Source organism: Salvia splendens, chromosome 12 (genome assembly GCF_004379255.2).
Source record: "Salvia splendens isolate huo1 chromosome 12, SspV2, whole genome shotgun sequence".
NCBI classification, from domain to species: domain Eukaryota; kingdom Viridiplantae; phylum Streptophyta; class Magnoliopsida; order Lamiales; family Lamiaceae; genus Salvia; species Salvia splendens.
Window position 1 is genome coordinate 32093598 of NC_056043.1, and position 15741 is coordinate 32109338.

The 15741-nt window shown below is 38.3% G+C and overlaps 3 protein-coding genes across 3 annotated transcripts; 1 reads left to right on the forward strand and 2 right to left on the reverse strand.

Moving 5' to 3' along the window:
• Window positions 1-5458: 5458 nt before the first annotated feature.
• On the forward strand, window positions 5459-13354 carry LOC121759138. The gene is made up of 3 exons (XM_042154641.1): window positions 5459-6227; window positions 8737-8808; window positions 12892-13354. Exons 1-3 carry the CDS (start codon window positions 5554-5556, stop codon window positions 12929-12931), a joined length of 786 nt encoding a protein of 261 aa, XP_042010575.1. The 5' UTR covers window positions 5459-5553; the 3' UTR covers window positions 12932-13354.
• On the reverse strand, window positions 6771-8637 carry LOC121759137 (E3 ubiquitin-protein ligase RING1-like). Its single transcript, XM_042154640.1, has one exon. The coding sequence runs from the start codon at window positions 8380-8382 to the stop codon at window positions 7306-7308; it is 1077 nt and encodes a 358-aa protein (XP_042010574.1). The 5' UTR covers window positions 8383-8637; the 3' UTR covers window positions 6771-7305.
• Window positions 13355-14272: 918 nt separating the features above from the next.
• Window positions 14273-14644, reverse strand: LOC121757904 (alpha carbonic anhydrase 8-like). Its single transcript, XM_042153360.1, has one exon. It carries the CDS (start codon window positions 14642-14644, stop codon window positions 14273-14275), a length of 372 nt encoding a protein of 123 aa, XP_042009294.1.
• Between the last annotated feature and the right edge of the window lie 1097 nt (window positions 14645-15741).

The following is a 15741-nucleotide window of genomic DNA, read 5'->3' on the forward strand; positions in this document are numbered from 1 at the left end:
GGCTTTTAAATAATTGATGCGGGATGAAATATATTGCAGTGAATTATTTTCCTAAGGGTGAGTGAGATTAAATAGGATCATCAATTTTTCATCTTGCCCTTTTCGACCACTATTAATTATTGGAGAGGAATTCTATTTTCTTGGATTTAATTATTTATTTGGGATAATCATCCAAATTATATCCAAAGCTCAATTACTTTATTTCTTCATGAGAAAAAAATCGATCCCTATGCTACTCCAAGGGAGGTTTCGAAATTTCCCTAACTATGGGATGAGGAAATTATTCCACTATATTAATTGATCTCCTAATTATTTCTTTCCATGAATGAATTGGAATATCCTATAAAATCTTGCCTTACCTTATTCTATTAAAGATTTGGAAATTTTTCCTTGTGGGAGGAACCCAATTACACGCCTACTTCCCTATGTTTTGGAAGGATTATTATTAATTTTCTGCTCCGTATTTTTTTATTCTACTCTGTGAAATACAAAATTTAATCATAGGCTAATTAAATAGCCTATGATTTTTGAAATTTTCCCTTATTCCTCCCCATAGTTCACGCCAATCTCCCCCTCAAATCTCCTTCAAACCTTCATTTAATTAATTCTCCAAATCTCCTTTAATTAATTGGGATTCCATTGCGCTCTATAAATAAAGGGGGGAGAAAAAAACCCTAAACCAAAACTACACGCCTCCCTCCCTCCTCATTCCACATTCCCCATCTCCTCCCCACACCTCTCCCATTTGTTCTCCTCCCCACACCTCTCCCACTTGTTCTTCTGCTCCACTCAAGATCTTTTCATCCTTGCCAAGAGTTGTTGAAGAATCAAGATTTGTATTTGTTCTACCAATCGTTTCAATCACGAAAGGTACAACCAAACTTTTTCTTCATCCTCTCCATTCAAACATTGTTTTGACTCCCTCATGCATATAGTGAGTGTAGGGATTTCAAATCTAGGAATTTAATCGGTGAGAATTCGTGTCTGGATGATAACAAATTGTGAATATGCGTTTTGAATGAATTTGTGTGAAGTCTAAATGAATCATGGGTGAATGATGTGTGACTATATGAGAACATGATTGTGAGAACCTTTTTAAGCATGGTTGTATGCTGAAAGCATAAAAAAGTTGTGTTTGGATGAATGAGGATAAAACCCTAATTCGAATTTTGAAGCATGAAATTTGTAGTGTTCGGACAGTAGGTTCCGACGCATGTTTGACCAACCAAACGAACTCTTTTTTGTACGATTCTTTTTTCTGAGTAAACCTCAAGGTGTCTTCTGTGTCGTGTATGAATTTCAACTTATTTGGATGAAGGATGAATATTTGGGGAATTTTTGAAGTTGACTGCGCAGTTCTGCCAGAAATTATTTTCTCGACCAGTGAGTTACAATTTCGATTTGACCGACCTAAAAAGATTATTTTGATGTGAAATTTTAACTGAATGATATTCGATGTGTCTACTGTATTGTGGGAAATTTCAGCCCCAACTGAGGCCGGATGAATTTTAAATGATTTTTACAAAATGACCGCGCTTTTTTGCCAGATTTTTATCCTTGCGAAAATAACGATGTTGTTGTGTTTTAAATGATATACATGATATGTATGTGTTAAGGAACCCACTCTATGATGAAGTAATGTATTATTCGATGATGCATGCTACGGTGTGCTTCCTTTTGTTGTTGGAAAAAAGGGAAACGTTGGGGACATGCATAATTATGAGTCAATGTTTGTGACTGATTGGTAATACATATTATCTAAAGGTGATAACTCGTGCACAAAGCGTGATAACAAAGGGAAAGAAGTACCTAAGGTCTAAACGGTCGAGGTGGACTTTCTTTTAACTAAGGACAACGTCCTAAATACTTTATCGGTGGAAATTACTATGTTTATCATGCCGTGTTTTGTTTTAACGTGCCTATCTGATGTGGCTTTTGCCACTATTATTTAAATCGAATTCGGGTCCTCGTAGGGCCGCAAACCCTACTTGGATTAGTGTACACCTATGGTAGATCGTGTGCTAGCGTACGGGCTGGCCGGTCTAGTGACCTGGTTTGCGGCCGAATTCCTTGTCATGTATTGGCAGATATGGCTAACGTCTATGGGAAAATGACTGATCAGTCGACTTTTACTATGTGAAATTATTTTGAGTGCCTCGGGCCTTTCTAAAGCTAAACCCTGATGGTTACTTACGTATGGCATGATAAATTATATTTTTACTAAAAAAATATTTTCGGCATGAGCCACTGAGTATTATTTTTATAGTACTCAGCCTTGCATGTGTTTTCCCTATGTGCAGGTTGAGCGGCGACGAGCGGTTGGTGGTGTTGAGCAAATATCAATAAAAACTATGGTTGTCTTGAAACACCGAGTGTCGTTGTGTCTTCACACATGACTTCACTCTTCTCTTGGATGCTTCCGCTGTGACATTTCCTTTACTTGTCTTTTATTAAACTTTGAAGCTGTCTATTTGAATGTTTGAAAACTTGGTATCTTTTGAATAATGCCAAACCCTTGGTCGTTTTATTAATTCTGGGTCAAACCTTTATTGAAACCCTAGTTTTCTATGTCTGTTCTTTAAGTTCTTTAATCACGATCGTCCGCATTTATTAACCCTAAAGGGCGGTCGTGACACTTACTTTGTTCTCTCTTCATTTATCTACGTATTTTATTATCTCCCTTTATTCATTCTTCATCTATCAAACTACTTTATTCTTTCTCGTACTTTATTTTCTCTACTTTAACTTCTAAACACTATTTTCCTAAATTTTGTGCCCAAAATGATGCCGAAACTATAGTAAGACAAAAGGAGTACTATTTACTCCTGCCATTTTTATAGAGGTGCATGTTTAAATATTGGGTTAAAAGTATTTAATCAACAGTTTTGGTTGATTTTATTTCAGATTTGATGATGAAAAAAAAATGCAAATGCAGTTGATGATGAGATGGACGTTACCGAGTTTCCAATTTCAGTAGAAGACATGTATGAGGAGATGATCAGACCATTTGTTAAGCGACACAAAGAGCAAATTCTCAACCCTAATCATGATCATGACAATCACAACATTAGTAGCAAGTACAAATTCTCCAAACACCCTCATGATCTAACTTTTACTACATCATCATCATCATCCTCTCATGATCACTATGGAAAAGATGATGATGGCGATGAAGATAATTTTGACAGTATTCCAAGATGGAGATTAATATGTGATGGGTGCACACAGCCTATATGTGAAAAGAAGCAAACAGATGATGATAATGAGTATGAGAGTGCTTACATGAGTTGTGAAGAATGCAAATACTTTCTCCACTTGTAATTCATGTGTTAATTGTAATAGGTATAAACCATGCATATGTAGATTGTTGTGTTTATGTTATGTGCTAAATGTGTGTTGTTCATGTATCTTACATTGTACTAACTAGTATTTGATTAATATTGTATACAAAAGATTTATAATTCTTGTTTATTTACTGTTGTTCTTATGCTACACTTCCATGTGGATCAAAGTCATCAATATAATTCGAAAAACTATTGTTTCGATCCAAATTATCTAGTACCCCTCTGTCCTATAAAAAAAACAATCCTCATTTTCCAATTTTCCAATTTTACAAAACAGAATCAGGTAAAACAAAGATGAGAATATATGATATTTTTAGGAACAGATAAATCAAGTAAAGATTGTGTATCACACTTTGTAAACATGTTTATATTTTGGTTTCTGTAACATCTAAATATATTAACTGAATTTCTATTTTATAATACATTCCACTCAATTAAATTATTTGATTTAAACATATGGCTCGTATATTTTCCTTTCCGTTTTGATCATAGTACGTTGATATTAAAAACTAATTAATTCTTTGCACAATTTTTAAAGTTTTTATAAAATCAGAATATGATTTTTGTTAATAAAGCTTACATGTCCTGAAGTACAAGATACTGATGAGAAAATGAAAATTCTTCCGTTGTGGAGAACTTTGAATCAATTTTTCAAAACTTAATGCTAACAGTCTCTTTTATTATAGGGGTGTTCGGTTTGTAAGATTGTATCCCGTGATTAAATGTATAGTGTGTTTGGTTCATGAGATAACTCAATCCTAGATGGATAATCATGGGATAATTAGTCATAGCCAACCCCCTATGACTAAAATAATTTCACAACTCAATCCTAAATTATATGCTGGTATTATTTTATCTAGGAAACCGAACATCACCATATATATATTCTCTGTCAATTAATTAATTTCTTTGCGTTAATTATGTTTGGTGACGGTAAATTTCTTTTCTATGAAAAATAATTTCTTTAATTTTAACTTTCATGTGTATCACGCTTTTTAAAAATTGGTTACGCAATGATCACCAGTTAAATTAATTATTAAAACATCAAATTTAAAACAAAAATAATTAAGAATGTAAGATATTTTTAGAAACACATATATCAAGAAAAGAATGTAACTTTACTTTTTCTTTTCTCTTTGCTCAATAATTCACTCTTACCAATTTTTTTTGTTTTGGATCGGAAAAGATGCTTGAACCCAACTTTAATGTCACACACTTTCATGTGGATCAAAGTGAACAATATAATTAAGATTAAAAACTACTACTCCATTAATGACAGCTTGAGAATTCTTCAGATTTTGAAAACTTAATTATAACCATATATTAGAAATTTAACGGTTTCGGACAAAAGAAACCTTTTGGTTAATTTATAATTGTGTTTGTTTATGGTCTAAACAGTATGTTTTGGTTTAGAAGTCCAAAATTGTATTGTACATTTGCACAAAAAAACCTACTTGATCCTACACATTATGCGTGAAGGCTTCTGGTCTTCGACAATATGTTTTGATTCATATTTAAATATTAATTAGATCAAAATGTGGTTTACCCGTTAATTTTTCACGCAATCATACCAAAATACATTATCTGGAAACGGAAGGTAACACACTTATAGTGGAGCTAGGACAAAAAGTTTTTTTAATCAAATATACTGGATCAGTTATGGACTTTAGTCACTTTAAAACTCACCTACACAAGAAGAAAAATACAGCAGTTAATTCTATTGTTAGCTAGAATTCCAAGATTCTGTTAATTATTGAATACATAGGAGGTGTTCGGTTTACAAGATTATATCTCATGATTAAATTTGTATTGAATCTCATAACTTAATCCTAGATAGATAGTCATGTGTTAATTAGTCATAGCCAACCCCCTCCTACTAAATAATCTCACAATTTAATCCTAAATTATATTTTGCTACTATTTTATCTAGTAAACCAAACACCAACATAGGATCACTATCTTTTCCAATGTGAGTAGTGATAAAGTAAAACCATGCGGATTGTTTTGTTTTGTTTTGTTTGATGCAGAAAAGTACGAGTAAGAAGAGAGAGTTAAGTAAAATAGAAATTAGTTGTTTTGTCTTTTGCGGAACCCTCATCATCTACTAACTTTTACTATATTTTCATCGTCTTCTTCATCATCATCTCAAGATCGCTGCAAAAAAGATGATGATGATGATGACGACGACATTATTCCAAGATCGGAATTAATGTGTGATGGGTGCATATTGCCTATACATGAAAAGAAGCAGACAGATGGTGATGGGTATGAGAGTGGTTACATGAGTTGTGAAGAATGCAAATACTTTCTCCATTTGTCCTGCTTCAACTTACCACTACACATCCCCTCTCTTCCAACTCATCATCTCAAACATCACAGCTTAAGGCTTCAAAATGTTGATGGCAATCTAACACGTAGGAAGAAGACCTGTGGTTTTTGTAATGCTTATGAGAATGGGCTCTATTACTCTTGTACCTACGAACGCTGCTGGTTCAACATAGACATCAAGTGTTCTTCTCTGCCCAGCACCATAACACACGCAGCTCACCCGCGACATAATTATCTCGAGATAGTCTCAAGTGATTATGGTTCTTATTTCTGTGTTAACTGTTATAGGTTTTACAGGTCTCCAGGAGTGGGACAATACAAATGCAATAGCTGCAGATTCAGTTTGTGTGGTGAATGTGCGATGCTACCGGCAACAAATAAGCATAGATTGGAGAATCACTTGTTGCCGTTGACATATGATGCCCGGTTTAACCGTCCCGGTGAGTTCTACTGCAGTAGTTGCGAATACCAAATGGACCCCAGAAGCTGGATGTACCATTGTCGAGACTGCGTGCGATCAATCCTTCCATCCCGAATGCTTTCCTGCTACGTCAGGTGAGTACAGAAACATCAAATATGGAACACAATATGTGATTTCCAATATCCATGATCACCCTCTTAGATTTCAAATCATATCCAACAAAAAGAGATGTGATCAATGTCATGAAGATAGTTATGATAAGCCCGGATTTCAATGTGCTTCATGCTTCTTTGCGTGTGTGTAGAGTGCGGTGTGATATGCTTGGGTGATGCCTAGAGGCAATCTTATGCAAATCAAAACAAATGTGCAGATTGTTGTATTTATGTTATCAGCTAAATGTGTGTTGTTCATGAATCTTATGTATTTGATTATACTTATATGCATAAAGATTTTATCATTCTTGTATGTTTACTATCACTATTCTTGCACCTTTTTTTTTACCTGGTCACAAAGTGGTAAATGCTAGGGTGAGCTGAACGTGACATTATCCATCACTTATCATGTTTGTGTGTATGCAGTAGGGGATGGCATAGGAGATGCCATAGGTGATCCCCATTGAATTTTGGGACAAACTAATCTAAAATTAAAGGGTACATTAATTTGTTGTTTTCGTTCAGTTCGGCAGCAAATTTTTTCTATCCAATTATAATTCTCGCAGCATAAACATATTTCAGAGAAACTGCAATTTCATGATTCAGACAACTACGAAAAGAAAAAGCACTTCCTCAGCCGTTTGGGCGGCTTGGGCGGCAGACGACGCTAGCTAGTCGACGACCTTCTTATCACTACGAAAAGAAACAACAACGCTTCATGGTACACAAGGCTAGCTGGTAAACTACGGCCTTCTTCAGCTAACGAGTTCCATTTCCTGGATCCGCTAGCTACTCAAATGGGAAACAAAAAACGCTTCATCGTAGACAACGCTAGCTAATCAACTACGGCATTCTTCAGCCGACGAGTTCTATCCACACGAGTTCCATTTCTTGGATCCGCTAGCTAGTCGATGACATTCTTATTCAGCGGGGTATGATCAACCGCAGTCAGCATGATTCAAATCGCTACGAAAAGAAGAAAAATACGCTTCATCAGCAAAAACGTGCGTTTTCCATCCGCACGAGTTCCATTTACCGGATCCGTACAAGTCCAAATTTCTCATCTCCGGCTGCTGTGTCTCGAAAGAAACACCTTGGCGCTGCACGAAGCCGACCTCTTGATAGAACACGACCCCGTCTGCGCATACCTCTCAATCGAAGGGCTCTCAAACTTTCCCAACTGATCGCCGGAGCTCTTATCACACTGCCGCGGAAAAGCATTCGCCACCGCAGCGCTGATCGCCGACGCCAACAAAGCGTCCATCGACACCGATCTCCTAACCGGCTGCACCGCCGCATCAAATTCCACATCAATTTTGCAATCGCCTTCCACATTCCCCTCAAATTCGATCCCAATTTGAGATCTAACCGCCCCATCCCCTTCAATTTCACCTAACCCTAACCCTAACCCATCCGATCCTTCATCACTCCGCCTCGAATCAACGCCAATCGGCTCCTCTTGCAGCTGAAACGCACCGCCGGCAGCAGCAACAATCCCAGCCCGACACAGGGGGCAATTCGTGTGAGAAGCCAGCCACGTATCGATGCAGGGGATGTGGAAGGCGTGGCTGCACTTTGGGAGCAACCTCACCGTCTCATCCTCCTCGAATTCGCTGAGGCACACGGCGCAATCGGTCCCCTCCACGATTCCGTCGCCGCTCTTGTACTTCACAATCGTGATCGCGTTGATCACCGACGGCTGCAGCCCGACCGTCCGGATGTACCAGATCGGGTGGTCAACGACGTCTCCATCGATAAAATCGCCGCCGCCGCCTTCTTCGTCGAAATCGCGGCGCTGCGATTGACGCAACATCCGGCGGCGGCGGGAGGCTTTCCAGAGGGTGTAGAATTTGTAGATGGTGTAGCAGGTGAAGAGGAAGAAGGCGGTGGCGAGGACAGCGAGGGAGATGGTGAGGGCGTGGGAGAGGCCGCCGGTCGGGGCTCCGCCTGGATCGATGGCGGTGGAGGCTGGAGGAGGAGGGGGCGGCGGCGGGAATCGATCGGATTCTGATGATATGCAGGAGTCTGGGCAGTATTTGGAGCAGGTCAATGTACAGGCGGTCTGTTGCTCCGGGCAGGAGGATTGGCAAAAGCTGGGGGCGGATTCATAGAGGAGTGTACGGCGATGGAAGGCCATCGTCGGAAGAAGGTGAAAGGGGAGATTGGTTGAGAGTCAAAGAAAAGAGGTTGTGTGTGTGAGTGTGTTTATTTAGAGAGAGAAAGAAGAGAAATGTAGGACATGATTTTCTTAATTTCTTGTTGACTCATTCTGAGTTGTGATATAAATCTTTGTTTTTTATAGTTCTACATTTATGTTTTTTGTAATGGTTTAACGATATGATGGGATTTTAGCGATTTTGATCACTAATAGTAGTAGACAACATTCACCTCACCAGACATAATCAGTCGGTTTCGTTTCTTGTCTTCGATTTTGAACTGCCCACTCTACATTTATGGATCTCACCTATGATTGTTGTTACTGCTCTTTCAGATCCGTTGTGTTGTTGCAGCCGCCCCACCCCGACGACATTACAAGCAGAGTCGAAGTAGATCCGGTGAAAAGGTATGCGGGTTTAGGAGTGAGTTGACTATGATTCTTTGGTGTTCAATTTACCGGCTCAAATTATATGTAGGCTCCCTTTGTATTGAATCGTTGGTGATGTTTGTGTTATGTTATTTGGTGAATTTGTTATTGGTATAGATGAGAAAGTCCGGTAGTAAATTTATACATACTCCATCCACCCTAATAAAATAGATAAACTTGTAAATAATATGAATTTTAATACTCCCTCCGTCCCGCACTACTTGCACTTATTTCCTTTCTGGGCATCCCAAGTTATTTGCACTCTTTCCATTTTTAGTAACAATTTATACCTACAGCCGTAATTGTTGACTTTGTCTATCACTCATTCCTTAATCTCCGTGCTCAAAAGGAAATGCGCGAGTAGTGCGGGACGGATGGAGTATGTAATTGGTAAAGTAAGAGATAATGAAAAAAATGATGAATGTAGTATTAGTGGAATGTGGGATTCATATTATAAATGATGTGCATGATTATTATTTTTTGAAAATCTTTTATATTTAAAAGTGGTTTTATTTCAGGAGACAGCCTAAAATAATGAAACTAGTAGTTTATTTGTTTTGTAGGACTAAGGAAGTAGTACATGATTAATGTGGCTGTGTAATGTGAAAGTGGGTTTTACTGGACCGTGTCATTATCATGTTTACTAAATTGTTTGTTTCATATGTGTTGATTGTGTACGGATTTGAATTACTCCTAAAAAACTGTTGATATACGAACAGCCGAAACATTATTGTTTCGTTAAATGGACAGTGTCAAGACAGATCGGTAATCCAAAAAATTTTATAAATGTTTAATTTGCTTTAAATGCAAAAGGAAAAATCTTAATTGAATGGTTTGACAAATTACTTATTGAGTTAATGGTGGTGCATTAGAGCATCTCAAATGGATTAGAGCATCTGGAATAGGAAAATGGAGAGGTAAACTAATATAACTACCATATTTATACTTTTAAATCATTTTTCAAGGGAAGAGATATTTGAAAAGATATTATGGAGTACCTTTTTTCTATTTTGAAGAGAAAATCCTATAACTATCATATTTGCCTTCTTTTCCTGAAAAACCATTCTGCCTTCTTTTCCTGAAAAACCATTCTCCACGAGGAAATGTATTTGAAGAAAGAGGAAAAGTATTTAAGAAGTACTCCCTCCGTCCAGCAATAGGAGTCCCGTTTTTCCGTTTTGGGACGTCCGGGAATAGGAGTCCCGGTTCTACTTACCATATTTAGATAAATAAATCACCCTCCCTCAATTCATAATTTACCAAAAATGCCATTAAAAAAACACCCCCCCATACACCAATTATTGTCGGCACTCTCTCAATTACACTCTCAGTCTCTCGATTTCCTTCTCTCACTCACAATCGCGTTCCACTCTCTTCCTCCGTGGAAACCCTAATCCACGCCTCATCTTCCTCCTCCAAATCACCGCCTCCTCATCTTCCTCATTCGACCGTCCATGGATAATGCACCCTCTCCACCCCGATCCCCCATCTATGGGTTGGATTCGGTCGGAAATCGCATCCAACTTCCACGTTGGCCTCGTCCGAATCCGGCGCCGGAGTGGACGTTCGACCCGTCGGAAGGGTCGATCCCGACGCCAATTGCGACCCACCTGTCGCCTATCCCTACTTACTCGTGGGAGGCGGATGATTCGATGTCTACGGTTGTTCCTGAAACTCCGACGGTCGACATACCTCCCTGGACCGAGTCCCAGCCCCCAATGTACCTTGAAACCCCAGATCTGGAAGGTATGCCGTCGATGGTGGGTGGTTCCACCGTGGTCCCTGGCACGCCGGATCCCATGCTCGAATCTGAGCTTATTGTCCCTGATACGCCGGATCCCATGCTCGAATCTGAGCTTATTGTCCCTGATACGCCGGGTTACGAGAGTCCGGACTCCAATTTGGTCCCTGAAGCTCCGCGAGTGAAGAGACGGAGACGACCTGTTGAGGAAGAGGAGTGGTTCAAGGAGATCCTCCTGATTCTCTTACCCGGCATGAAAGATCTCATCTAACATGGTGAGTTGTGTAAGAATCACCCCCTGGCTAGGGTTTGGAGATTCTGTAGTCGGCTGTATTTAGGGTTCTTTTGTTGGTGGCTGTATTTAGGGTTCTTTTGTTATGCTTTCGACTCCTATATGATGAAATATGTGATGTTTGTCTGATTACCCTACTGCTATATGGTGCATTGTTGTTATACATGCTGGAATTTGTTGTTTGTTGCTCCTGTGGTGTTGGGCTATCTTTGGGGTTCCTATTGTGTGTGAAATAGCCACCCCTTGATATGGTTTGGAGGCTTTTCACAATGCCTATGATGACATTTTTCTGAGGTGGTTTCATGTTGCTGAATTGTTGCCTAAGTTGATGGAATATGTTGTTGGCTGCTGCATTCTGTGTTGGGATATGTTTGTGATTCCTGTTGTGTGTGAAATAGCCACCCCATGATATGGTTTGGAGGCTTTTCACAATGCCTATGATGACATTTTTCTGAGGTGGTTTCATGTTGCTGAATTGTTGCCTAAGTTGATGGAATATGTGTTGGTTACTGCATTCTGTGTTGGACTATGTTTGTGGTTGGTTGTTGATGTGCTCTGTAAAAGCCACCCCTTGATCAGGTTTGGAGGCTTTTTGACACTGCCCTATGATGAAATTTTTCTGAGGGAGCCATTAGATTATCCTGAACATGTGCATTACATCTGGTTTGCACTATGTATGTATACCAAAAACCAAAAACATCAAACCCTAACCCAAAAAACATAGGGGCTGACCAACACACCAAAAAAATCAGACTACCCTATTCCATACACATCACCTATGCTGACCTAGATGCCAAATGCACTTGAAAGAGGGCCAATATCATACATTGACCCAACATTATTCTCTGGCATTTGCAAGTAGTGCAACACATCTCTCACAACATCCTCATCCACTTCCAGCACATTGGGGAGTCCCCCATTTCTATGCAGTCTGTCCTTGTTGATATGTGGGACCTTGTATCCATTTCCACCTCTGCAGTGTAGGATTTCAGTGAGGCAAGCCTGCAAGCTTAGGAAAACTTTGTTGAGAGTTTGTGGTGACAGTTCTGTAAATGAGCTACACACATTCCCCACTAGTTCATCCACAGTCTTGCATGGTTTCTCATGCTGCAGTGACTGAATTGCTCTAAAAAATCCCAGGTCTAAGATGTTAGTATCAGGAGAATTAGGTGGTTGACAAATCAGTTGGATGTCAAATCCATCTGATTTGGCAACAGCCTGAAACTCTGGATCCATGGCAGTTATGTGTGGGGTTGCATTATCTTGCTGAATGTAGATGTCTTTACTTGCCCCAACAGGCCACTTGGCCTTAATTGCAGGTATGATCTGGCATAAAAAACAACAACATAGCTACATGATGATCTTTTTTGAATAATTAAGGTCTGATAGCAAGGAAAAAAGTTGATTACCTTGTGGATAAGGCAGTCCCTCATCACTGCCTTTGTGACTGAATTGATGGCTTTGGTTTCCATGGTCCCTCTTGCTCTGTTTTTTGACTTCCTCTGAGCTGGGAGTACTTCAGTGAAGGGGAATATTCCAACCTTACCATCATAAGTTGCCTGCCCATTGGCATCAAACTGTGGTCTACTGACAGCACACATAAACATCACTTTGGTGATGTATCTCATGGATTTGCATGACCTATATGGCTCATCCTCATCCGGCAAAAGGTAGTACCTGTCTGAAACCTTGGTCATATAGAACCATTTTTCATCTATATGCACTACATTGTGCATGCCTTGAAACTGCACTCCACCTTGAGTTATCTGTGGCTGAAGTTGGCTAAGACTCCATCTAGCTCTTGCTATCTTATTCATATTGGTGAGGGCAGGTTTGATTGCATTTGTATGTGGCCGTAGTTTACCTTGCTTCACCCACTGACCTAATGTGCTCTTACTCACATTCAATTTTACTGCCATTTTTCTCAGGGAAGATCTTTCAAGAGTAGATAAGTTTCTAACTTTATCTTGATCAAGCTCTAATCTATCTACATGATGGTATCCTCTAACCTTTCCTTCCATCATTGCAGGTTCTCCCCTTTGCATTTGCTCCTTGGCTGCCTTCCATAGCCTATAGACTGTCTTCCTACTGATGCTATGAGTTTCTGCTGCCTCCATTACAGCCCCTCTTGCTAGTACTCCATCATGGCTGTGCTTGAGTAGAAACTGCACCACATTATTCTTCATGTTGCTGCTCAAGTACATGGTTTGCCTCTGCCCAATATCCATCCCGATGATGAAATTTTTCTGAGGGAGCCGAATTTACTTCATTGTTGGGAGTTTTTTTGGCAGAATTTCAGATTTGTGGTTGTTGGAGTTGTCTTAAATGAATGTAGTTGAGGCATTTATAGCAGCATAGGATTTGTACAGGTTGGAACTCAAATTTCCCTCAAAAACTTTGTAGAGGGAACTTTGAAAAATTCACTTCCCCCCTTGTATTTTGAGGTGATTTCACCTGACTTTGTTCAATTATGTATGGAAGGCATTTTTTTTTATGTTGAGTGTTCTTATTAAATTTAGTTTCCCATTAATTGTGACTTTTTTTTTGCAGCCTGAAATTAAATTCAGGTTACATAAAATTAAATGTGCAGCATATTGTATGACATTAAATGTACAGCCTCATATGCAAAACGTTGCTGCATTGTTCAAGGGAAAAAAATGGCAGCATGTTGTATGCAACACACCAAAAAAGAGTTTAAAACAATTAAAATGGGTCACAAATTCAACTATCACACACCATTTATTACACACTCCAACAACTTTCTTAAAACCCGTGCCCAGGAGAATTGGGACTCCTATTGCTGGACGGAGGGAGTATTACACTTTATGTTTTATTTTATATTATTATTTTATTTTTAAAAAATAATTTAACTTTTCATAAACATTTTTCCTTTGAAATATGTTACTTTTTAAAAAGGTATATTTCAATTTTTTAGAAGGTTACGTTAAATATCTTTTCTATATATCTTCTCTCTATTTTCTATATATCGTCTCCAAACTCTTTGGAGATGCTCTTACCAATTAAGTCACAAAGATGAGTTATGCACTTTTCTTGGCATTAGAAAAGCAAAATCGGGAATAATGACATTGATAAATAGTAGAAGAACGTCTTTCAATTTTAAATAAATTGGAATTGTACTCCTTATTATCAAAATTTTAGTACAATTCCACTTTATTTTAAAGTTATAAACAAATTAAATTTATAGTGTGCACAGATGCAAATCATGTACAAAGATAAAAAAAATAATCTCATATAAACATAAGACGGTGAATAAACCAGGCACAAGTAAATTATAAAAAATGAATATTAATAATAGATATCCAAAAATAAATATCGATGCGCAAAAATTAACAAAAGAATAATAAAAACCTAAAAAATTACTAAATCATAGGGTAAATAAACCAGAGCATTCAAGCAGCCAAAACCACAGCGAAGAATCCAACTGCAGCAGCTGCAAATCCCGCTCCATTGAATACGGCGCCGTTTGATGGAGCATCAGCGGCTGTCGGAGGCGCAGAGACGGACGGCGAGGGTGAGGTAGTCGGCGGCGGCGAGAATACACCGGAAGGAGAAGGAGCAGGCGCCGAGATCGACGGCGCAGGAGCGTTGAACGCGGTAGGGGCGGGGCTAGGGCTCGCGTGAATCGGCGGCTGCGCCAGAGGAGAAGGCGCCGGTGGTTTCACAGCTGGAGACGGCGACGGAGCGCCGGAAGGCGATTGCGCTGCGGCGGAGGCTAGCAGCAATGCAGAGATTAGGATTGTGAAAATTTTGGAAACCGCCATTGCTTTGGATCGAAGGTAGAGAGAGGGAGAGGAAACTGTGGAGAGTAAATTGAAATTGTGGAAAATTTAGAGAATTGAGATTTCTGGATGTGAAGGAGAAGTTGGGTAGGGCAACGGTATTTATAGGGAGGAGACGTAATACTGTGGGATTCTCTTGATCGAATCCACCGTTGGATCGGTGACAGCTCATTCGATTTGACGGTCCAGATCTGACGGTAAAACACGTTGGGCTTTTGGAAAATTGACGAATTTTCCTTTGGAGAAGACGCGGTTAAATGGTAATGTATAGGTATGAAGGTGTAAAAACGCGTTTTTGTTTATTCACATACATATCTTATGTAATTAATACTCCAGATTTATAATTTTTAGATTTTATTATTTTACAAAGGATAAATATAAGGCTATAGTTGAAAATAAATATATAAATAATTGTGTTATGAATGGCAAAAGTGATTAGTGCGAATTAGGACCAGCGGTATATAGCCATTAAATCAAAGTTTAACTAAACTGTGGTTAAGATTCAATTTAAATATAATTATGGGTTATTAAAAATTTAACTGATAACAAATTAAATTATAATTAATTATTAGTTATTATTGATTACTAACTAATATTAGAGTCGATTTTCTTCAAAACTAAAGATTTTAATGCCATGAAAAATCCTTCAAATAGAGTCACACTCCGAAATATATGTCCGTTTTAGTAAAACTCTTATTACAATTTTTAAACTTTAATTAAAATCGGTGAATATTAATCAAATTTTAAATAAAATATACATTTAAACACTTTGCCTTAAAAATGTGACGGTGATGTGATAGGTACTAATTATTAATTAATACTCCACCTATTTTTATTTGGAAAAACCAAGTAAGAGAAAAGACTGACTTTTGAATAAAAAGGAAGAGAAATCGCTTCTTTAGATATGATAATGATACAATTGTTTTAATTCTTTATTCTTGTATCTTATCAAATATTCTCACATATATATTACAAATATGTGGAAGACATCTAAGAAAATAAAACAAATCATAACAATTATGAAAAACAAATCAAATCCTAATAATTATGGAAAATAAATCAAATCCTAACTATTGTAA

Bases quoted from the DNA above. Each gene is read 5' to 3' on its own strand.
- LOC121759138 (XM_042154641.1), top strand. From the start codon at position 5,554: ATGTGTGATGGGTGCATATTGCCTATACATGAAAAGAAGCAGACAGAT. The intron at 6,228-8,736 runs GTGAGTACAGAA...CTGCTCTTTCAG, and splicing joins ATGCTTTCCTGCTACGTCAG to ATCCGTTGTGTTGTTGCAGC. The intron at 8,809-12,891 runs GTATGCGGGTTT...CCATCATTGCAG, and splicing joins GAAGTAGATCCGGTGAAAAG to GTTCTCCCCTTTGCATTTGC.
- LOC121759137 (XM_042154640.1), bottom strand. From the start codon at position 8,382: ATGGCCTTCCATCGCCGTACACTCCTCTATGAATCCGCCCCCAGCTTT.
- LOC121757904 (XM_042153360.1), bottom strand. From the start codon at position 14,644: ATGGCGGTTTCCAAAATTTTCACAATCCTAATCTCTGCATTGCTGCTA.